At 49.0% G+C, this 22,925-nt stretch overlaps 1 protein-coding gene across 1 annotated transcript in view; it reads left to right on the top strand.

Moving 5' to 3' along the window:
- Positions 1-19,580, top strand: part of ACAP3 (ArfGAP with coiled-coil, ankyrin repeat and PH domains 3) — a 48,896-nt gene extending 29,316 nt beyond the window's left edge. The window contains exons 6-25 of the mRNA XM_088536145.1: positions 1,515-1,698; positions 2,200-2,244; positions 2,684-2,779; positions 3,132-3,206; positions 4,202-4,213; positions 8,157-8,269; positions 10,504-10,555; positions 10,977-11,077; positions 11,480-11,591; positions 12,153-12,361; positions 12,511-12,580; positions 12,695-12,789; positions 13,298-13,512; positions 14,112-14,216; positions 14,636-14,737; positions 17,795-17,887; positions 18,008-18,228; positions 18,383-18,492; positions 18,765-18,875; positions 18,982-19,580. Of these exons, the coding sequence (XP_088392271.1) occupies positions 1,515-1,698; positions 2,200-2,244; positions 2,684-2,779; positions 3,132-3,206; positions 4,202-4,213; positions 8,157-8,269; positions 10,504-10,555; positions 10,977-11,077; positions 11,480-11,591; positions 12,153-12,361; positions 12,511-12,580; positions 12,695-12,789; positions 13,298-13,512; positions 14,112-14,216; positions 14,636-14,737; positions 17,795-17,887; positions 18,008-18,228; positions 18,383-18,492; positions 18,765-18,875; positions 18,982-19,129 (2,269 nt within the window). The 3' untranslated portion in view covers positions 19,130-19,580. The remainder of the gene's footprint in view (positions 1-1,514; positions 1,699-2,199; positions 2,245-2,683; positions 2,780-3,131; positions 3,207-4,201; positions 4,214-8,156; positions 8,270-10,503; positions 10,556-10,976; positions 11,078-11,479; positions 11,592-12,152; positions 12,362-12,510; positions 12,581-12,694; positions 12,790-13,297; positions 13,513-14,111; positions 14,217-14,635; positions 14,738-17,794; positions 17,888-18,007; positions 18,229-18,382; positions 18,493-18,764; positions 18,876-18,981) is intronic.
- Positions 19,581-22,925: the final 3,345 nt, after the last annotated feature.

Raw genomic sequence — 22,925 nt, 5'->3', positions numbered from 1 at the left:
TAATCTGCTTAAGGCCTGGCGGTTGGAGGGGGAATTTCACATTCATTTTTGGGCCTGTCATCCTTCTAACACCTTTGATGTCTTCCTTTTCATGCTCGTACTGCTCAGCCCCCACGTTTTCATGCCCTCATGCTTTGATCTTTGCATTGCTTTTCCTCTGGTTTGGAAACAATTTCTGTGCTCAGTACCAGTTGGAATAATCTGCCCAGGGCCACCTCTGCAATGGAGAGTGGGGACAAAAGAACATCAGTACTGATGCCCTGTGTGGTGTTTCATGCATATGTGACAGCGATGTTCAGGCTCTAACCAGGCCTCCCCAGGCTCTGAAGGTCTCTACCCGATACACTTTTGTGGTATCCTTTCCACTGGGGATACAACAAAAAGAGGAATTTATTCCCCGCCAAGCAGGACTGAAAGCCACGTGAAGCCCTCGCATCCCTGAGCTGCGAGTGACCCGGGGCTTGCACAAAGAAGTGACCAACCTCCTTGTCTTCCTGCCGGTGGGCTGGGTGGTTCGTGTCACCAGCAGCCCTGTGCACTGGCACTGTGATGAAGCAGCATCTTCCAGGACTGGAGTCTGGTCACATCTCTTTCCTTTTAACCTTGCTGTGCCCAACCCTGTGCCCAGGGGCTGGTCCGTACATTAGCACGTGTAACATCAGGCTGTTTGCCACGGGGTTTTCACAGTCTGATTGCTGTCAGCCTCAGCTGAAGAGTTTCCAGTGCCCTGGATTAAAGCGTAAGTGGGTGCTGCTTATTTGCTGACAGTTTCTAACTGCTTCATAATGTAGAACAACTTGTAATGGGGGTAGGTCCATAGAGCTCCCCTCTGACTGGGTAATAAGCGTTTGCTTCTGGGTTGTGGCAGATCAGAGGAGGGTGACGAAAAGCAGGGACTAATCCTGTGCAGACATTCAGCCCTTTTCCTTGGTGCTGAACTGCCATGCAGAGAGATGTCTCAAGAGGCAGAGCTGAGCAGCCTTTCCTGGACTGCTTCAATTTAATTCAGGCATAATAAATAAATTGAAGCCAGACAGCCCTGGATAACTTAAAGATGATCTGTGAATGGTGCCAGAGCTGCTCCCTGTTCCATTCAATTAGCTTCAGGAAGAGCAGAGCAGACATGCAGAGGTGATGTCTGCAGCAGCTTACTGCCGTGGTGCATGACATGTGAGTACACACAAACCACCTTAGTTCAGTTGCTTTGACTTCCTCCCTGTAGCTTTGAGGAGATGGGGACAGGCCCTTGCTCTGTTTTTGTAGCATCCTCCCTGCAAAGCAGAGCCCTGATGCGGTTCCAGGAGAGTTTCCTTAGGGCTCTCAAGGCAGCGTGTGTAAGTACGGATACAGCAGAGCTTGGTAGGGTCAGAGTTAGGATATCCTTGACATCTGCAGCAGGTCCTTGAGGGGTCACAGTGCACTTGGCTCCACCTGTCCCTCTTCTGCACTAATCTGCGATGTTCTGGCTGATCTGTAATGTTGCTTCCCACCATCTCTACTTCTTTGGGTTCCAGTGATGTGCGGAAGTTCAAGGAAACCAAGAAGCAGTTCGACAAAGTGCGAGAAGACATGGAGATTTCCCTGGTGAAGAATGCCCAGGCACCTCGGCACAAGCCTCATGAAGTAGAGGAGGCCACGGGCACCCTGACCATCACCAGAAAGTGTTTCCGGCATCTGGCCCTCGACTACGTGTTACAGGTTGGTGTCTGAGCCCCCAGCTTTAGCCTCTGCTCCCAGTACAGAATGAAAGAGCAAAGTGCCAAATAATCCACAGCAGGGAGTGAAGATCACTGGTGAGTGAGTGCGAACAGACACTTACAGCTAGGTTCAGAAGGGCAGGGGATTGTTAACACTTTGAGCACTTGGCCCTCTGCCTCTGGTGGTGGGAAGTTCTTGGGACTGGTGTGAGAGAGACCCTGAAGCCACCAAGTTGGTTGAGGGTTCGCACACTGGTAATTGAAGCCACAAAGCTGTTGCTTCTTTCCAACCTTGCAGAATTTATCTTCATCTTCAGCTTTGTCCAGAGGCCTGAAGCTGATGTGGTAGAGCTGTGCAGACCTTGCTAGAACTATCTAACTTTCTGAACTGCGTCTCTGCACAGTCTGTGGTTTGCTGATGGGGTATTGCAGCATGCTGTTCACATGCAGAACTGTACTGGATTGCTCACTGATGCTGAGTCTTGTCTTGATCCCTTCACAGATTAATGTTCTGCAGGCCAAGAAGAAGTTTGAAATACTGGATGCGGTAAGAGCGCGCTGTTTCCTGGGACTACCTTCTGTGGCTTATTAAAGGCATTCCCTTGAGGTTGCCATGCTGATTCCTCTCCCTGGGGACACTGTTGGGGACTGTCCTGAGGGATGCAGACACACTAACCAGAGGGGAGCATGGGGGAGTATTAAGACTCTCTGCTGGCCAGAACCAGAGGGCAATTTCAGGGTTGAAGGGAACTAATGCTCTTAGTGCTTTGTACTCGTGACAGGATTGCCTGACATTGCAGAAAGATCTGTGGGAGGAAGGAAGGAGAGATGAGGGAGAGGCAGTGTGAATGGGTAGATTGCCCTGGGAAGGGATGTGGTAGAGGGGACCTTGAGGGGACATGTTTATGAGAAACAATAGGTAAAGTGGCTTTCACACTTAATTGTCCCAGAGCCTGTTCTGACCTTGCTTTTCTTTCCCTCCCCAGATGCTGTCCTTCATGCATGCCCAGTACACCTTTTTTCAGCAGGGCTACAGTCTTCTCCATGAACTGGATCCCTACATGAAGAAACTGGCTACAGAGGTAAAGGGATGGGGGAGGCAATTAATTCCTCTTGTCCTTTCTTCTGCCCTCCTTCACCCAGAAAGGGCCTCCCCATTCCTATTCAGCTTCCACACGTGGTTATCCGGGAGTGATGCACAAAGCCCTGCCCTTGTCAGGTTAGCCATGCAGCGCTGCTGGGGCAGCAGCCAGGAGCTGTGGTTACCCTCAGGGTTACCCAAATGCAGCTTTACCCTGGCTCTTTTACCCTCTGGTGGGGCTTTATGCTGTTAGGAAGGGCTGGTGTAATCGGAGCTCAGGGAAGCAGAGATGGACAGTGCCTCCTAACCTCCTTCCTGGCTTTTCTGCCTGATGTTCTTCTCCCTTTCCTTAGCTGGACCAGCTGGTGATCGACTCTGCAGTGGAGAAGAGGGAGATGGAGCACAAGCACGCGTTGATACAGCAGAGGGTGAGTCCTGGGCTGCAGTTTGACCAAGCAGCACTTCTCCCCCTCAGCATGGGAATGACAAATCTATCATCTGATGAGGAGTGTCGCTGCGGCAGTACTTCCCAGCCAGCCTGGAGCCATGGGAGTTACTGAGATATATACAATAACCTGGTGGTGGTTTTGTTAAATGCTGCATATTCCATAGGCATGGACAGTGCTATCCTAGAGCCTCTCCGGCAGGTAGGTTTGATCAAGTGCAGTGTATTCAGCTACTGACACGTGCCAGTACATGAAAGAGGGATGCAGGGAGGCCTGTGATGCCTGCAGTTCCCTCCCACCCCTTCTCCTTTCCTCTTTACTGTCTCGCATCCTTCCACTGGCTGAGCAGGCTGGCTTGTGCAGCAAGCCCCATGATGTCCAGCTGCTGCAGAACTAGCAGATCCCTTCTGACACTTCTCTCTGCTCACACATCTGGCCAGTCAGGCTTACAGATGGCCCAACCTCTGTTAAATCACCTAGCAGGCAGATGAATGGACGTGCTCCTCTGGTCCCCAGAGGCAGGATTTGCTGCAGGGCTTTTTCTTCATTCACAGGCAGCTCCCGCTGCACTGAGTTGTGTTAGCAGGTCGTGAGGGGGAGGCAGGGCTTGGTGCTGCCACTTGGGGAGAAGCACGTTGCACTTTTGTGCAAGTCTGCTCCAGATTGCAGCCTGGATGATCCTTGTTTAAGGTGATGTGACACGGCTGCAGGCCCAAGCGGCTGGGGAAGGGCCGTGGGGTCCCAAGCCGTAGAGCTCTTGTCAGCTGAGATAATTCTGCCTGTGTGTTTCACAGAATTGTGAAATGGCTATCAGAGAAGTTCGAGCCTGCAGTGGGGAAGTACCTTGGCCTAACAAGATCTCTGCCTTCTGGACCCATCATTTGGGGATCATTCCAGGTCTTATCTTTGTAGAAACATCAACTAATTTCTTTTTCTTTTCTTTCTCTTTTTCATGGATTGTCCATCTGCCCTTGCAGACGCTCCTGCAGGTGAGTACCCATGTGTGTTTCCGTCTTCATTTCTCATTGCTGCTTTGGGTCTCTACTTGAAGTCCTGCCTTCAAAAGCAAATCTGTTAACCCAACTTTCCCTGCTATCCTCTGCTTTTGCATCTTCCAGAACATATCCATGCACTGGGCACAATACGAGGGGCTTTCTGACAGTTAAAATAAATAGACATTCAGGACCCAAGCCATCTGGCACGCATTTGTGTGAACTGACATTAATCCATATGAAGAAAACGAGTGGCCCCTTCTAATGCTGCCCCTCAGGAATGTCCTATCTCATTAAATGGAAATGTAATTTGAGAACTTAAGATAGACACTTGCTGGGAGTTGGCCTGTACATGCGCTCCCCTTAAGTGTTCTGAGGGTTGGAAAATCCATTTGTGAACCATCAGGGTCAGTCCCCAGGGGAGCTCTGCTGGATTCACGGCTTCATCTGAGGAAACGTGGAGGCTCTGCATGGTGCAATGTATTTCATGGCTTTGCTGACTGGACATAAGAGTAATATAAGTGCCTTTTATCCTCCATTCGGTGTCTTCCCAACCAGCCTGCTGAGGCCTGACAGAAAGGGAGGGGATCCTTTTAGAAATAATAGATTTCTGTTTAGAAGCATGCTCGGTGTGGGGGAGTTTACATGTTTTCTTATGGATGGGCCAAGTTGCTTCAGCTGTATGCACACGGGCACTCAGAAGCAGGTTGGCCCACTTAGGAGAAATTCTGGCAGATTCTCTTCTGGAACACGTGGGCCCAGGGAGATTTTCAATCCCTTGCAAGAAGGGAAAAGATAACATTTAAATTAGTCTTCCCTTCCAGATTCTGACCTTCCTGAATCCATCTACTTCATCCAATCTAGGAGGCCGGTGTCTCTGAAAGGGCAGGAATACAGGGCTATATATGATTTCCTTCGCAGCTTCCTACCTGCTTCAGAGGAGTGGAGGAAGCCTGTGCGTCTGTCCCTGGTTGTGTGGGAAGGGAGGAGGATGGAGTGCCAAGGCAGAGCTCTCCGTCCCAGTCTAGCTGGTAAATAACAAACTAGAGGCCATGGGGCTCTCCAGCACCTTCCTTTCTATGTCGGTATCAGAGCAGAGGTTGAATCTTTGGCTTCTTGGAGGAGGCCATGCTTGGGTCTGGGGAAGCAGAGCCCGCTAAGGGCAGCCCAGCCTGACCCTGTTAGGGGGGTGCTGGCTGAGCATCCTCCTGTCACCTTTGCTTTTCCAGCTCTGGCTTCTCTGCTCCCTCTGCCCCTGCGTGGCAGCTGTATGATAATCAGTCCTTGCTCGAAGCTGATTGACTGTGATGTGAATAGGAGGCACAAGGAGGGGATAAGCAGGTGGTCCCCAGAGGCAGCCGCCTTCCTCCCCATAGTGTCCCTCCCGCTGACAGGAACCAACAGCAGAGCCTACAGCTCCCCAAAAAGGAGTAGGAGGAGGGTAAAGAAGGGGCTGAAAAAGAAATCCCTCCTTCCCTGCCAGCCCACGGTGCTTAGCAGAGAGGCTGTGCAGAGCGGAGCGAGAGGAGAGGAGAGGACACAGAGCTGCTCCCTAGGCAAGAGCAGCAGAATTTCCCTTGCTGGCAGCATGAAGATTTTTGGCAGGCTTGAATACCTCCCGGTAAGGAGAAATCCCTGCAGGGCAGGTTCAACTCGGGGAGAAAATTGAGAGGACGTTTCTTTTCCTGGGGGAATCAGGTGTGTCTGTAGGAGCCTGCTTGCTGATACGACCCAAGAGCAAGTGTAGATTTATTACAAATAAATGCGTTTTGGTTCTGTTTGTGGGATGGGAAAGCCCTGGGCAGAGCCCAGATCTCTGAGCATCTCCTGCTCGCAGGCTGCAGAGCTGGGGAATCACTTGACTTCGGGCAGTTTAAGGAACAATAGGTCTGTAAATGGGATCCTTGGGCATCAGGAGAGGATGGGATGTGTGTTTGTGTAGTAGGGATGCATGTGCATCCATAAGAATGTGAATATTTCTCTAAATTATGTTATCTTTGGAATCACATAGCTGAATTAATCACAGCATGTGTCTAATCTCTGGGTTTTTTTCTACACACGCCTGCATACATAATGTTATTGCTGTGCATCTAATACTAAATAGTGAGTATTGCTGTTTCCCTCTACAAGCTAGGACACTTCTGGATAAAGCCAGAAACGCATGGAAATGCCCAGGGACTCCTTCAGAAAAGGGCCCTGGAAGCAGCCTTTAAATAGGGGAGTGTGTGTGTGTTGTTTTTTTCCTTTCAAATATCCCTTTGCATCCATTTGTGCCCCCTTTGGGTTTTTGCTTTTCACTTGCTAGTCTGAAGGTCTCCGCGCTGGGGTCCTCCCCAGCACTGGGGCTGTTAATCCACATTAACACCTGCCTTGACTCCGGCAGTGCATGGGCGAGTCTGTTCTTTCTGCATTCAGCACTGGATCTCCCTTGCCACCACATTACTTGTTTCTATGAGGACAGCTGGAGAAATCATGCTGTTATCCTTAGCGTGTGCCCTTTTACCTCTTCCACAAACTGAGGTACAGCTAAGTTATTTTCTTTAAAAAGTGCTTGGAAGGGTTCTGTGCTCCCTTGTCTGTGTACTTTTCAACAAAATCCTTATTTAGATGCTTGTATTTACAGCAAAACAGTGTGAATTCTAATCACACTTATAGAGCCTCGTTTTGGAGCAGCTATACAGAAATTGGATTCAAATGGCTGCAAGTTAGGAGAATTCCCTCTAGCCTTTGTAATATGAAAGACATCTGCAGAGGAGACCCCATGGGATTTACCCCATCTCTGGCAAGAAGACTTGGGGCTGTGCAGACCCCCTTTAATGAGATGCCTTGCAGCGGAGTTTCCAGTGCCTAATTGGGCATCATGCAGCCTTTCCAAGGAATGACTCAGTCCTGTCCCATTATATCTCCTCCTTCGCTCTCAGAGTTATTATGACACCTCCTAGACAAGCTGGCATCTCTGCACATGAAAATAACTCATCTTAATGAGAGCGAAGTGCATGTTGCCTAGCAGCAGAGCATCGCACAAGTCTTCGTGTGCTGGGCTGCAAAAGGCACTTATGTTAATGGGGTTGCTCTTCGCTCTGCTCTTGGGTCTTTGAATGTTGCAAAGAGGGAGATGTTGGTAGAATGCCTCATCACTGTAAAAGGACCGTGCAAAGGGAGCAAATGCCTCGGTTCTCCAGGTTAGAAAGGGAAGTCCTGCAGGCTCTGTGACCTAGTTTCCCTTGGGAAGGAGGCAGATCAGTGCCCTGGAAGAAGAATCCCGTGTTCTGCAGAGCAGCTGCTCTTCCGAGCCGTGGCCTGTGTGCCAGCTGTCAGAATCCATGCATCTAGCTGGTGAAACAGGCCAAACCCAACAAGTTATCTCTGCCTGGTACAATAGCAGAGCGTGGCTAGCACAGAGAACTGAGTGAGTGCAGATTGGACGTGGCATATGATGACAACTAATGAAGATAGCATGGATAAATGTTGCTTCCCTGCTGGAAAACGTCCTGCCTGTTTTCCTTGGGTGAAAAGGCTGAGGGTTTCCTGAGGAAAAGGCAGTTCCTGGCCCCCTGCAGAACAGAGGCAGGAGTAGTGCAGACTCACTGATCACTCAAAAGCACTTCCATCAGTTTACTGCTCATTGAAGACTGCCCCAAAGACTGAGGACTTCTACTCTCAAGTTACCAAGCCTTGATCTTTATCAACTGCCACTTGAGGTATGGCACATACTGGATTTTCTCCGAACAACGTGGACAGAAGAGCTTGCTAGAAAGAGGAATGTTCATCACTGGTGTTTGTGGCTGCAGCCTGCTAAGGTGCATGGCTGTGCCCAGGCTTTAGGGTCTCCATAGAGATCTTGTGCTTCTCTTGATGCTTTCTCTAGGCTCAGTGGGGTAGGTATCCTGCTCCTGAAGAGCACTGCTTTCTGAGAGTCTCCATCTCTTCTTATCTGCAGGATTTCTCCTACGATGACTCAAAGGTGGAGTTTAATGTTGATGCCCCCAACGGAGTGGTGATGGAAGGCTACCTCTTCAAGAGAGCTAGCAATGCTTTCAAGACGTGGAATCGGTGAGTAACGACTGCTATCCTAGTAACATCTGTCCAAGGCTCTGAACGTACCTGTTACTGGGATGCGTTTGCCTTTGCTAAGGTCTCAGCAACTGTTACTGTCACTGGATTCCAGATTAAATAGTTAAGGGAGGTTGTTTTGATAGTTTCCTGGATAAAGAAGCTTTTCTTTTAGGAACTTGTGAGGCCACTCGCTGTGCAGTGTTCTGATACTGGCATGCACGGGCTGGTTGCTTTGTATTTTATATATGTGATAATTATTTTTCTGCACTAAAACGAGCCTGCTTCCTTTTGCAAGCTGGTATATTCCTCCCAGGCTGCATTATGGAATGAGTCAGCCCACGATTTGCTGCATCTGAGTAAATGCTTGAAAACATGTCTCAGAGTACCTTCTGTAATGGAACAATGATCAGGTTCCAGGCAGGGAAAGTAGGACACAAAGCAGCTGGAGTCTTGCCCTGGGGAAGCTCTAAATTCACAGCCATCAAGAGAAACCTCTAACATAGGAGGACAGGCTCTGTTTTCAAGAGCTGCTAGAATCAAACTGATCTGTCTTTGAAGGGGGAGATGCGTAGAAATATCAGCTGTGCTGCAGGGAGCTGAGATGGCTCCTCTGTGGGATGACCCTGCTCTTAGCTACTTATAAATATTTCAGCTGCTGCGTCACTGGGATGCCAGGCTTGTATGTGCCCTGCTCTTTTATGCCTTCTGCTCTGCTCATGAGGCTCCACGGCTTTCAGAAGCCTTGGAAAAGTGCAAGTAAAAAAGCTTTCATGTCCTTGCCTTGCTTGAAGCTCGTGTGTTTGGTGTTCCTTAATTAACGGGCTTTGTTTCTGCTTGGGCAATTAAAAGGATTGAAGCCCTTGCAGTTGATTTCTAAGGCATAAAATCAATGCCTCTCTGCCCCACGTTTCCTCCTCTTGCATAACAGGGAAATGATCCAGGGTTAGGAAATCCCGTATTTGGCTTGGATACTTTCAGAGTATGCTCCAAAGCAAGGTGAAAATGTGCTAGCATCGGACTTTGGAATTAGCAAGCATTAAATAATTCACTGACCAGTCTGTGGTATGCACAGAAACTTCCCATGTTTGGGCAGGCAAGAGACTTCAAATAGGTAGAGATCTATGGATTGGTTGGGTAAGTAATTTCTTCTCCCCAAAACTTGCCTGATGCTAAGCATAATGTGTCCATCCCTCAGGCTTTCCAGTCCCTTGAATCTTAAATAGTATCTTTGCACTTGAGGAACCAGAAGCCACAACACCAGCTATTGCCCAGCACGTCAGGTGTTTGCTTCCAGTGCTCACAAGCTGTTGCACCAGAAGGAATCTTGTCCAAATTTGTCAGCCTCTTAGGATACCCTACTTGGTGTTTTCTGAGCAAGGAATGGCCTCATTTCTCGTGTTCTCTGCTGCCACGTCCCTGCAGGACAAGGGGTCATTCCAGAGGAGTTCAGGAGAACAGGGCTGCAAGAACTGGGAGCAGAAACGTGGGACAAACCTTCTGCTCAGCTTCACATGACATGAGACTCCTGGAGCACAGGCTGCTGTCACAGCAGCTCAGAGACATGCAGAACTAGATGGGTTCACGAGTGGATCCAAAGGGGCTCTGTGTTGGAGGGATGGCCTCCGGTCACCCGTGTTCTCCTTCTCCACAGGGTCCTTTCTTGCTGTTGCCTTTTATCTTCATGTTTAATTTCTTAGCAGAGGTGCTAGACAGTCCCGTCTCGTCTCGTTTTCCTGGGGAGCCCAGCTCCTTTGCAAGACAAGTGTGTGATAGGTGCTGTCTTGGACGTACCCGTGGTCCGTATCTGGGTCCCTAACCAGTGTCCCACAGGTGCTGGTGTCACTCTCTGTGCCAGGACCAATGTACACGTGCAGCCTTCTGCCCTGAGACCTCAGGCAGCAATATGGGATAGTCCTTTTCCTCCTCTTTCTTCCTTCCTTCTCTTTTCATATACGCTGACGTTTCTAGGACACTTGTCACCAGAGCATCTCGATGCTAAAAGAGGTCATTCCTTAGGGCTGTAAATGTTTATTCTCTGAAGGAGAACACTGAAAAAAAGAGTGAACTTTTCTTACCACGCTGGTATTTTCCTTGCTTCCTGAAATAACTGACACTCTATATAAATGCAGAAATACCCTGTTCTGCGGAGGAAGGGTGCTGCCTCTCGCCCTATAGCTCTGTTGCTATTCATATGCTGTGATCTCTCCCTCTCCCTTCCTCTCTCTCCTCAGGAGGTGGTTCTCCATCCAGAACAGCCAGCTGGTGTACCAGAAGAAGCTAAAGGTGAGTGAAGGGGCCTCACGTAGCACTGGCAGCTCAGCCAAATTCTCAGATGTCCTCCTGCCCTGTGCTGGGGAGAAGGAAGGGTTGGATCAGAGGGACATCAAGCCCGTTTGGACATTATTGCACTGTGAAGCCAGGCTGTGCTGAGAAGGGAGCGGTGGTGGATGGTTTCTGTAGGGATCTAAGCATTTCTGCTTAGCACAAGTTGAAGTCCCCAGTAAACCTGTCATTCATCTGCTTGTTGTCCCATCCTACCTCACACATTTCCATTGCCCTAGAGTTATCCCACGTCGGGCTGTCTCTGTTCTTCCTGGCCCCATTATTTGCTAAACGGCAAGATGTGGGGAGGAGTTTTCTGGGAAGGCAGATGATGAAATGGATTCAGGGAGCTGGACTAAGCCACCTCTTCTCTCCCCTTCAGGATGTCCTCACAGTAGTGGTGGAAGACCTGCGGCTCTGTACTGTCAAGCCATGCGAAGATATAGAGAGGAGGTTTTGCTTTGAGGTTGTCTCACCTACCAAGTAAGTTTGGTAGTTTTCCCAGGCCCTCCTCACAGTAGCTGGACTGTGCATTGAGTTGCAAGAGATTAGACTCAAGCAGATGCTGCCCTGGACTCCCCAGTGTTGACTGGGAGATACTGCTGCCTGTGTTTCAGGGTCCCCTGAAGTTCAGCAGACAGCGAGTCAGAAATTAGGGCCACCCAAACCTGACACGTGCCTAGGTGGGAAACTAGCCGTGGGCAGCTCTTCAAGACAGCTAGTGAGCCTGCCTGGAGCTTTTGAAGAGGAAGCACCCCCGTAGTGCAGGTCTTATCATTTTTTGCCTGTTAAATCAAAGCAGTGCCCCCTTGGAAGAGCTATCACGAGGGTCAAGTGGGACAGTTTTGTGCTGGCGCTTTTCCCAACTCGTGCTTTCTCCCGCAGGAGCTGCATGCTGCAGGCCGACTCGGAGAAGCTGCGCCAGGCCTGGATTCAGGCTGTTCAAGCCAGCATTGCTTCTGCTTACCGGGAGAGCCCTGACAGCTATTACATTGAAGTGAGTGAAGATCCCTAGCAGTGTCCCGGAGCCCTGGGAGTGAACTTTTGGGCTGGTGCATCCAGTGTGGGTGGCTGGGCCATTTGGAAATACTCTTCTGCCCTCAGGGTAGGGAGTTGACAAGCTCAAAGAAACAACTGGTGGTCAGGGCAGAAGGCAAGGCTTTGAATCAGTGTTGTCCTGACATCTTGGCCTCCTTGCTGTGCCTCTGAATTACCGTTCCCTTGGGAATTGTGCTTCCCTGCTTGCTCTCTTGCTGGGACAAGTGCAAGGCCCTGTGTGTCTGAGCCGTGAGCTGGGAATGTTCTGGGCTGCCAGCCCTTCTGGAGAGGGAGAGGAGGAAGCACCGTCCCCTGGCAGACTCGAGCAGCACATTAGAGTGATTGAGTGGCCCTGTTGTTCCCCTTTTACTCGAGATAAACAAGGCTTTACCCTCTTCCCTCTTGGACCAGCACTAGTTCATTCCTTCTCAGCTAATGTTTCCTGCCAATACCTGTGCCACGTGAAATTCCAACTCCTTCCAGAATACCAGACGAATCCTGAATCCTTTTCTCCCTGCAGAGGCTGGATCGGACTGCGTCGCCATCCACCAGCAGCATTGACTCCGCTACTGACTCCAGGGAGCGCAGTGTGAAGGGGGAGAGCATCCTGCAGAGAGTTCAGAGCATCCCTGGGAACGACCAGTGCTGTGACTGTGGGCAGCCGGATCCCCGCTGGGCCAGCATCAACCTGGGCATCCTGCTGTGCATCGAGTGCTCTGGAATCCACAGGTGCTGCATGAGTGCTGCCAGCTGGAGACCTGCAATGAAACCTACAGCAAAACCCCTCAGAAACAGTCCTTTTTTGTCTTATGATGCATGAGCAGTTTTGTTTTAAGGCTTATAACCATTTCTGTTTCTTCCCTTTTTTGGACAAATAGGAGTCTGGGCGTTCACTGTTCCAAAGTCCGATCTCTCACATTGGACTCCTGGGAGCCAGAATTACTGAAAGTGAGTGTTGACTTTTACTGCCAGGAGTTACAGGGCAGCGTGGAGGGGAGTCTTCCTTGCAGGAGTAAATTGGGAGGTAACACTTCATCTCACAGTTTAATTCTTCCAATGCAGCTGATGTGCGAGCTGGGGAACAGCACCATGAATCAGATATACGAGGCACAGTGTGAAGAGCTGGGACTTAAGAAGCCCACAGCAGGGAGCTCCAGGTGAGTGTGAGCACGTGCACGGATCCTCCCAGCCCTGTGGAAAGGTAGCATGCCCCTAGGCAAACCCTCTATCCTGAGGTCTCCATACTGCAAGTTTGGCTGGCACTTAAGCGAGGGCCCAAACTCCTCCTCCTGGCCTAAGTGGCTTGGTCATGGAGGGAACAAATACTTCAGTCCACTTCTGCAGCTGGCCTGAGCTCGACTCTGACGAAGGAGTGTGATGAAATCTAAACCCAGCAGGCCCTGGCTCCCACATCTGCTCTGAAACCTTGCAGAAAGGATTAGCTGAAGTAAATGGTATGCTCTAGGGTCGAACATTCTGGTTCACTTTCAGCTGCTTGTTTCACCTCCTAGTTCTGCTTCACAGCAGGAAATATTCTAAGGCTTAAGAAGCTCTTTCTCCTTCATACAGTCCTTGCTGGCTGCAGAACAGCCTCCTTTCTTGCAGATGTTTGCTTTAGGCGAGCCTAGTGACCCTCTGCACGGTTTTATGTTGTTCTCCCCTTAGGCAGGACAAGGAAACCTGGATCAAGGTGAAGTACGTGGAGAAGAAATTCCTGAAGAAGCTGCCAAATGGGGAGGCTCTGACAGAGAACGAGAGGAAACCTCGGCGCTGGTGTGTGAAAAAGTGCCAGAGGAACAACAGCACCACGAAAGCCCCCACGGCTCGGAGAAAGTACCGCCACGAAGCAGGCAACGCGTCCCCAGCCACGTTGTCATCAGGTGGGGCAGCCTCTTTGTCACACTCCCCGTGCAGAGTATTTGCCTCGTACTGCTTTTTGTGACTCTCTACACAGCTGCCCCAATGCCACGTGTAGCCCTGTCTCTGCAGAGCCTGCAGCCTGACACATACAGACAAAAATGCTCCTCTGCAAACCTTCCTGACACAGGTCTTTAAAGCCACTTCGTAACATTTTCCATCTTATTAAGGAAGCTCTTGTGCTTAGACGAGGTGATTACATTAGGTGACCCACAGCTTCTAGTCATCTAAGCTCTTCCTTTTCCTTTGTATTGCAGCTTCCTGTTTTTCAATAAAACGCAAAAAAAAAAAAAAAAAAAACCCATAACCTGCTCAATCTGTTCTAGAGATAACTGCTTGTGGAGGGTTTTGGCTGCCCAAATTATTCTAGGTTGATTCTTGGCCTGCAGTGCACCATGGCCAGCTCTTAGTTTGTCTGAGGATGGTCATGACACTGAACACATCTGGTACAGGTTGGAAATGCAAGCTCAGCCTGTGTAAATGCAGCTGCAGGATTATCTGTCTCTTCCCCTCATTTGCTCTTTTTTAACTGTGCATTTCAAAATCTTTCTGCATAAAACAGCAGCCACCCTGGAGCGGAAGTTCCGACGAGATTCTCTTTTCTGCCCTGATGAGCTGGACTCTCTCTTCTCCTACTTCGACACCGGTGCTGGCTCTGGCCCACGCAGTAAGTACAAAGAAAGCAAGCAAGGAGCTTTGCCTCCTGCCTCTTCCAGGGCCTGCACATTGCACCAGACCTGCAGGCGAGGTAGCGCCTGGCTGCAGAGGTAGCCAACCCATCAAATGACACATGCTGGGTAAATATTTCAGGAGAGTGATGAGGAGTTATTTGCACAAACTCCGACCCATTGCTCTTTAGTGCATTTAATTAATATCCTATACACTCAGTCCCTGGTGCTTGCATTCTTGTGGATGGGATTTTTTTTCCCCACATCTTTTAGTTCCAGCCTGTGCATTCTATCAGCTTTTTTCTGGTTTTGGTTTAGTTTTTTTCTTTTCCCTTTTTTTAGCGAGTCCTACTATGGACCTTTTGTTTGTTTGTTTGTGACAATGAACTCCCCTCATGTTCCGTCCACCTTCCTCTAGGTGCCAGCCACATCTCTATGCAGCATCCGCTAGCAGGTGGCCCCTGGAGTGGCAGTGGCATTGGTCCCGGTGGGAGCGGTACGCCGTTCCTCCTGGACGGAGGTAAGGTGACGCTCTGGCAGCCAGCAGCAAAAGAGACCCCCAAATTCTACTTGTTTCAAGCACAGCTTCAGAGGCAGTTGTACATATAGCTTTTCATCCAAAGGATTGGAAGTCATATACACAACTCACTGCTGGCAGGATTTTGGAAGAGAAGAAACCTCATGGGGTTTCAAGCAGTTGAGCTACTGCACCTTAAAGAAACCACTGCCCCTCAGATGAGAGGCAGAATCTAATCCTTGCGTGCAGGTAGACCATTGCAAACAGGAATTTTGAGGCATTTACTTCAGAAGTTCCACATTTGTCACAGACTAGAGGCACAGTCTGTTCCTGAGCTTCAGCCGAGGGGCAGCAAATTCTTAAAACTTGGTTAACTCAATTGCTTGCTCAATATGAGCTTAGAGAAAGAGCTGAAGGGTCTGAGTCAGCCCAGCAGAAAGTCACAGGCTTTCCTTTTCCATGTTATCTCCTCTAGAAATCACTGAAGCATGTGCTTTAGTGCTTGCCTGAATCGGTGCCTTAAAGAGTGTTCTAGTTTCAAGGAATTTAGCATTAGTCAACTTGATTGCACCAGACCTGAAGGCAAATTGTACTTGGGTGATGCAGGGCTTTAGAGCTGCTCAGCATCAGCCCTGCTCCTGAAGAAGAAAACAGGAAATTTTGATTCAGTGTCAACAGAACTATTTTTTTTTCCACATATTAACGCTAATGTGTCAGATTCTCCCTTCTTGCTTTTTCTGCAGTCCTAGAGCACAGACGTGTGTCTCACTGAAGTCACTCTTTATTTACACTGATAATGGACAGCAGAGTCTCACAATGCTTTGTTGTTGTTGTTGTTTGTTTTCTACAAAAAGCAACAGTGAATCCAAAAAGATACACACGGTATATGCCGCTCTGGACCTTTCCTGGGAGCTGCACTCACCTGGCCATGAAGTTCCCACACCCTATCCAAGCACCTTGTCTTTTGAATACCCCCTACCTGTAACTTGTATTGGACAGTCTCCAAAATCCTTCAGTGAATGAATCTGAGTAACAAAGCAGCAGGGGGTAGCAGAATCCCTCAAATTCTTATGTCAGAAATAATCTGTGCCATCTATAGCCAAGGGACTCACTAGCCTGAGTCTGGTCTCTGTTTTTTTGTCTATTAAGGTAATACTGACACCATATAAGACTCTTGACAAAGTATCAGATGTTACAGATTCGGTCTGTTTCTGTGTAGGGGTGTATAAGTCTGGATCTGACAAGGATCTGGCCTTACAAGGCTGGATCTACACTGATTAGTACTAAATATTTTGGGGCAGATTCTAAATGATTTGCCATATGAATTTTATGAGGCTATTTTTCTCTTCATTGATACTTTTTTGCCATCAGTTTTTACTGAAGATGTCTCTGAAATGATTTTACAGCAAAGCCATAACATAATGACCTGATTTGTGGCTATCCTGTGAACCAGTTTTCTTCCGAGTGACACAAGTCACACAAAAGGTATTCATTCAGTCCAGTGACTGAACATTACTGAGATGTGTCCTCATCCTGACTGTGCTAGTAGAAAAGTGTTGGAGAGCCCAGCCTCAAAGTGAGATGTTGTGTGATGAATTTGAGACCGACTTTCTCACCACTGGAGTTGAGAAGGGTCTAATGTTCAATTCGTGTTCTCTTGTGGATCTGGATTCCACTCCTAGGAGTGTTCAGATGTCACAGCAATTGACGTGGGTTCATATTTTCCATAGATGACATCACTGTGCCTAAGAGGGAGCCTTGGGCATTTTTGTCCAGCATTCTCACATTTAATGTGAATCTGTTTTGGGGTGGGTTAGTAAAACTTCACTACTTCCTGCAATAATACAGAGCAACCTGGGTGCAAAGGGCCGTGACAGCACTGGTTTCTGTTGTGACCTTCATCTCCTGTGGCTTTTGAAGAGGGTTGAAGGATTAGTTGTGAGCCATGATGTGAGGACCAGTGATTCGAGAGGCTGTTCTTTACCTGGCCTCAAGCTGGAGGTGCTCTGAAGATGTCTACAGGCAGCCTTTAAGGATAAGACGTGCAGTCCTGCTATGGTTTTCCAGGCTGACACATAGTTCTTGCAGGCTTCCCTGCTGCTACTCTTTGCCAAGGCCACTCAGCTGATATGTTCAGAAACAATTTGCCAGGTACAGCCTGGGTTATTTTGCTACCTAAACACAGTGATTTTTGCCTTGGAGATCACTGGGGCTTCAACTCCCGGGAGCCTGGGAAGGGAAAGAGAAACTTCCCAACCCTGATAGCCACTGGCAAGTTAAATGCAGCTGAGGATCCCTGTCAGGACCAAGGTGACATGTTATCCCCATCCAACAGGACCAAGTCTCATGCATACTTCTCTTCTGTCACCTTTTCTCCTCTTTTTTTTTGGTGGTTGTTTCTGGGTGCAAATGGAAAACATACGAAGCTGCTGACACAGCCTGTGTCCTTGGTCAAGTTGGCCTCATCTCTTTGGCTATTTCTTACCTGCAGTCAACAGCTTTGCAGCATCTGCCAGCCTGGCGTGGAAGATGGGAAGCACACTGGGGAAAGGGGATGGACCTGAGGAGTTTGGCATGAAATATTCACTACAGGCATGACTTGGCCCAGGCATGGGCAGTAATCTACCACATGTGTTGGCGTGTGGCCTGTGACAACTGAAAAGCTCTGGGAGAGCTCGAAAAGAGGGGAAGTAGGGATTATTATTGGTAAAAACAGAGGGGTGTCTTGATTTGATTCTGACACTGTCTAACCTGCTGCAAAGCTGTCTCTGCTGCTGCTCTGCTCCAGTCTCCTTCACAGCATCTCATAGGTCTTGGCAAATGCCCTTCTCAAGGGTCCGTAGCCTCATGGCAGTGACGGCGCGGCCCTGCATGAAGGCAAGGGTAAGGTCATGGGCACCATCAGATGTTGCAGATTTTCCTTGAAGCTTTGAGTAGGACTAGCTGGGGTAGCAGCGCGATGTCCGAGCCACTGCAGAGCTCTTCCCCTGTGCTGCCTCACCCGCCGCTGGTCGCCTGCGTATTAAAATGCTCTTTGTTTGTCTTCTGTTGGCCCTGCAGGTTTGAGCAGCGACAGTGGCCTCGGAGGCAGCACCGACGGCAGCACCGATATCCTGGTATTCGGGTCCGTGGTGGACAGCGTGACAGAGGAAGGTGGGTGGCAGCTCGGGTGGAGGCCAGACAGATGGTCAGACCCACCTGGTGCCAAGAAAAGGATCCCAGGGAAATGCCAACGTTTTGGGTGATGTCTCCCCATCCCTTTCTCGCTCTCAGAGTGCGAGGTGTCTGAAGAGTCAAGCGGTGAGGCAGAGATCGAACAGGAAGCATCAGATTTGGAGGACCTGAGGGAACTTCATCCTGGCTTGCTGATTTACAAGGCAGCACAAGCTCGAAACCTGCCTCTCATGGCAGAAGCGCTGGCACATGGTGCTGAGGTCAACTGGGTGAACGATGAAGATGAAAACAAAACTCCCCTGATTCAAGCTGTGATGGGGGTAGGTTGTGATGGTGGCTGTGCCTAGGGTGCTGTATTTGGGAGTGTGAGAGTGTGAGCCCACTTCCAAGTACACCGTGGGCATGGTACGTGTTTATGTGCCTTCTCAGTACCTCTGTCTGAATTTACTTAGAAATTCCCCTTTATCTTCTCAGGGTTCTTTAATAGCCTGTGAATTCCTGCTGCAGAATGGAGCAGATGTTAACCAAAGAGACAGCCGGGGCCGCGCTCCCTTGCACCACGCCACGTACCTGGGCCACACAGGGTAAGTTCCTTCATAGGCTGCTTTATGCCCTGTCACCAGGGGCTGAAGATGAAGAGTTCCAGTGAAGTCATTCCTGTTTTAAAGGGGTACAAGAGATGAATAGATTTGACAGGTCTACTATTTTTTTCATCCCCATAATCACTTCAGAGGGGGATCCTTCCCAGGCAAGGAGAGCTGTGCTTGCCCAGGAAAGAGCAGTGCCTTCTACCAGCACCAGCATTAGGGTTGTACCATGTGGATTTCTGCTCTGATGGTCTTGTCTTTCCCTTCAGTCAGGTCTGCTTGTTCCTGAAGCGAGGAGCAAATCAGCATGCAGTGGATGGCGATGGGCAGGACCCACTCAGCATCGCAGTCCAGGCAGCAAATGCAGATATAGTTACCTTGTAAGTGCAGCCTGGGCTCCTTGGTGTCTGGATGCAGGAACACTGCCTGAAAACAGCCCAGAGGAAGGAATAACCAAGTCTCTTCCCTTCCTCTGTTTCACCGTAGGCTGCGTCTGGCTCGAATGAATGAGGAGATGCGAGAAGCAGAGGGCCCCTTCGGACAACCAGGTCAATACCCCAGCAACAGCCCTACTGAGCTCCAGTACAGGAAATGTATACAGGAGTTCATCAGCCTTAACATAGATGAGTGTTAGTGACGACTCCCCCACCTCCCCTCTGCCATCTTCAAGTTGGGCTGGATTTCTAGAAGCCTTGTGAGCCCTACCCTTGGTATATTGGTGTTTCTTGCAGATTGGTCTGTCTTTACTGCCTGCACATATAGGTTGAGATCCACACAGGAAGGAGAAAGGACCTTTCCTGTTAGCATGAAGTTACTGTGCTTGACTACTGGATAGTTGATTTCATGTAGGAGTCTTAGGGCATAACCACAGACCATGGCATGTGGGCTTGTGTGTGTTGTAAGTATGTAAGACCAGAGCTCAGCACAAAAAAAAGAGAGAAAAAGAGAAGAAAAAGGAAACCCTCTATCACAAGGAGAAATCCACCAACAATATGATCAGACCAACCTGTCACGTTTCTGCTGCAGTGTAGTTACTATGCACTGATTTCTTGTCTGAACAGTTGTCCTGGAAGGGAATCTGTCCAGGAGCCCTCCTGGCAGCGTGACCAGCAGCCTGGGGCTGCTGCAACACTTAGAAGCTGCTGGGGCCACTTTAGAAAAGGAAACTATGACCTCTAAGCCAGGAACGGTCTGTTTTGTGGGGCCTTTGCTCCAGAAGGCCAAGGGAAGGGTTGAGAGCGATGGCACCCACCTCGTGTGCTCTCAGGTCTCTACCAGCCACGCTTCTGTTCTCTGGGGCCCGTGGTGGCTAGCTGCTCCAAGCCATAGCTTACCTGCTTCCCACTGGGATGGGATGAGATCAGCACGCTGCTATCGAAGCAGCAAGGCCAACTCTTTGAGGCTGGGAGAAGCTTGTCGCTGGCGATGGGCCTTGCGTCAGGAATAAAAGCCAAGCCCCAATTCCCACCCGAAACACACGGGTTGAGTTTGGTTCAGTTTGTTTTCTGGTCACTTCAGATTTCAGACTTAGCATCTCTGTGGAGACTTCTGCTTGCATGTGTATCCCCTCCGCGTGTAGCCCTGCATGCTGAAACATAGGACTAGGGCATCTTGGCAGCTGGCCCGGGAATCTGGAGTTTCCTGAATCCAATGACCAGCAAAACCTTCTTTTTATTTCTCCCTCCCCTGGAGTAGGGGAATATATTTCTCCTCAGAGCACTTTGTTGCTATTTTTGTAGTCAGTATTTCAGGAGTCACGTTGCAGTAGCTGTGCAGAGATGCTGCAACCTCGTGGTCCTCTCTTAGGAGGACTCGCAGAGCAAATTCCCTTGGGCTGGGAATGTGGGTGCCACGCTGCGATGTGCTCCCATAGGAGTCCCTTCTGGATGCCGTCAGCTGCTGTTGACATCCGAGTTCTTCCCAGCTTGTGGAGGGCAGTCTGCAACTAGCATTTGCTCCTGCTTTGGCTGCTGGCTCTGGCCTGGGCCACGGTGCCTTACAGGAAATGCTGGAATCTGGCGGGATCAGACCCTTGCTAGGAACACAGGTCAGGAGGCAGAGTTCCCAATCCCTCTGTGTTATAGCAGTAGTGATAGTCATTTTTCATCCTATATATCTTTGTCTCCTTCACTTTTTTTCCACTGGTTGCTGTCATGCTGCAACCCTTGGTACACTTAGACTACTCTGTGAGTTTATTTCTACTGATATAATTCTGCCCTCAGATGCTGAACAACAGTACTTGGACCAACATGTCTAAAAATCAAACAGCAGAGAAGCTCCACTTGGACTCAGTTAGTGTCCCTCAGTTCAAGGGAGAGTCCCTGCTTCCTCAGGGAGCTGCTGCCCCAGATTTTGCTGCAGACAGACCACTTTTTTTTTTTTTTTTTTTTTTTTTTTTTTTTTTTTTGTCTGTGCAATCTGGTTCTCTTATCTGGGCCTTTTGGCTTTCTCATGCCTTTTCCCTCTGGAGCTAAGTTCTGATTTCAGTTCCAACCGTCATCAATCTGCAATAGTCCTAGTGACTGCTCCGAAATTGCTCCTGATGGCTGGCAGCACAGGATCTTTCTTTAATCCCAAAACAATCTTCTTCCACCCATCTTAGAAAATCCAAAGTGAATGAGCTCAGCCCTGTTAGAGCCCTGTCAGCCTCTTCAGCTTCAGGAACGCCTCTCGCTGCGTCTGCTCCACCACTCGGCTCTTTCCAAACCCTCTGTCTCTGGAGTCATCTCACTGCCCGCTCAGTGTGTCCTGCAGCAGATCCCCCGAGGCAGCTGCCACGTGTTCTTGCAGAGCCTGGCCTTGCAGGCCATTGCACTGGGCTTCTGTCTTCTTTCTGGTCCAAGTTCTGCCTTGTTTGGTGTCCCTAGTCCTCCAAATCAGCCCTGTGGCAGCACTCTGCAGAGCTAGGATGGTCTTGGATGCCCTCTCAGTGGAATGGGATGTGGTACTGAGCATGGGGCCCTGCAGCAAAGCCCTTCAGCGTGTGTCTGCCTTCAGAGGGACTGCTCGAGAGCCACCCTGGAGCACCCAGAAGCCCAGGACAGGGAGCAATTGGCAGCCAAGAACTGGCTGCGTCCCCAAGGTAGGAACTAAACACCCTTCTGTGCTCAATTCTGGTCAAAACTACCCCATTTTATACCCATGTGCATCAAGTCAGTGCTGATGTGGTTCCCCTCAAGCCATGCCCATCCCCAGAGCAAGGGCCACACTTAACCAGCCCTGGCATCATTTAGGGACTTCAGGGACCTTGGAGTGATAAAAACGTTTCAGCACAGCCACGCTCCTGTTCTGGGGTGATCAGTTCAGATGTGGTGCTTGTCTCACAACTTTTCTCTTGCCCAGCAACTTAAAACACCCCAACTGGTTTTCCAATTTCCTACGAGAAGTGAGCAGTGTGACTGATCCTTCCTGTACCCCTGGGAACGGGAAGCAAAAAAGGTTTCCACTTCGGCCCGTTTTATTTCACAGCATCAGTGACTCATGAGAAGAATATAAAAATCATGTATAGTTTGCTGCATTGAAGCTCAGACTCTTGCACTGCTGAAGTACATGCATTTAAAGCATATGTAAATACAAATGCAAAAAGCAGTGTTTTGCAAGACAATTTATCTATTTAATATGTATTGGTACTTTATTTAGATTCAATGTATAAAACAACTTTGTGCACTTTTCCTACTTACAGTATTGGGGGGGTATGTTCTGTTATGGATTTTGTGCTGACTTTTTTAATCAGTGAAATTGTTATGTATTTAATTTATTATTGATACGCCCAGAGGACTAGTGCAATTTTTATTCAATGCAATTTGGCTGTATTTAATGTCAGGATTTTTTTTTTGTAACATTGTTAGGGACCTTTTTTTCCCCAAATCTGTTTGTTCTCCCCTTGCCTTTTCCTTTCCATATCCCCCATTTTTTCTCTTTTTTGTGATGCAGATCATAAGGCATTAAATGTGTCTAGTTTGAAATATAATAGAACACTTTAGTACATCCTGCAGTTTTTAAAACAAAAAAAAAATCTCCAGGAAAAAAAAATGCTAAGGAGGTGCTTCTTGCTGTTATCTGTGTTGATTTATATTTTGGGTTGGGGTGTGTGTGTGTGGTTACAAGGTGGGAGCTGGGAGCACCTGGAGTTTGTTTTCAGTGATGACAGAGCGAGCTCAACCCCTGTGACTGAATTCCTGGGCTAGATGGTCGGGATTTGGAAGATTGAGGGTCCGGCACATGGGTGTGATTTCAGATGGGGTGGCTGGAAAATTGTTCTCTCTTCCAAACTGTTATCCAGAGCAGTCCCAGGTTATTTTAATATTGCAATCCTTGGCATGTTCTCTGCAGTGTGGAATTTCTTTGAGCAGTCAGCAGAAGGAACATGAAATGAGTCTAAAGAACAAGGTTTGACTAGTTGAGAGCATGGTAGGCATAAGATAGATGAG

The sequence above is a fragment of the Tinamus guttatus genome, unplaced genomic scaffold, assembly GCF_059628265.1.
Source record: "Tinamus guttatus ecotype Peru unplaced genomic scaffold, ASM5962826v1 Tinamus_guttatus_pri_ptg000652l, whole genome shotgun sequence".
Taxonomy (NCBI): Eukaryota; Metazoa; Chordata; class Aves; order Tinamiformes; family Tinamidae; genus Tinamus; species Tinamus guttatus.
The sequence above is the reverse complement of the archived record's forward strand: the minus strand, read 5'-3'. Positions and strand labels throughout refer to the sequence as shown.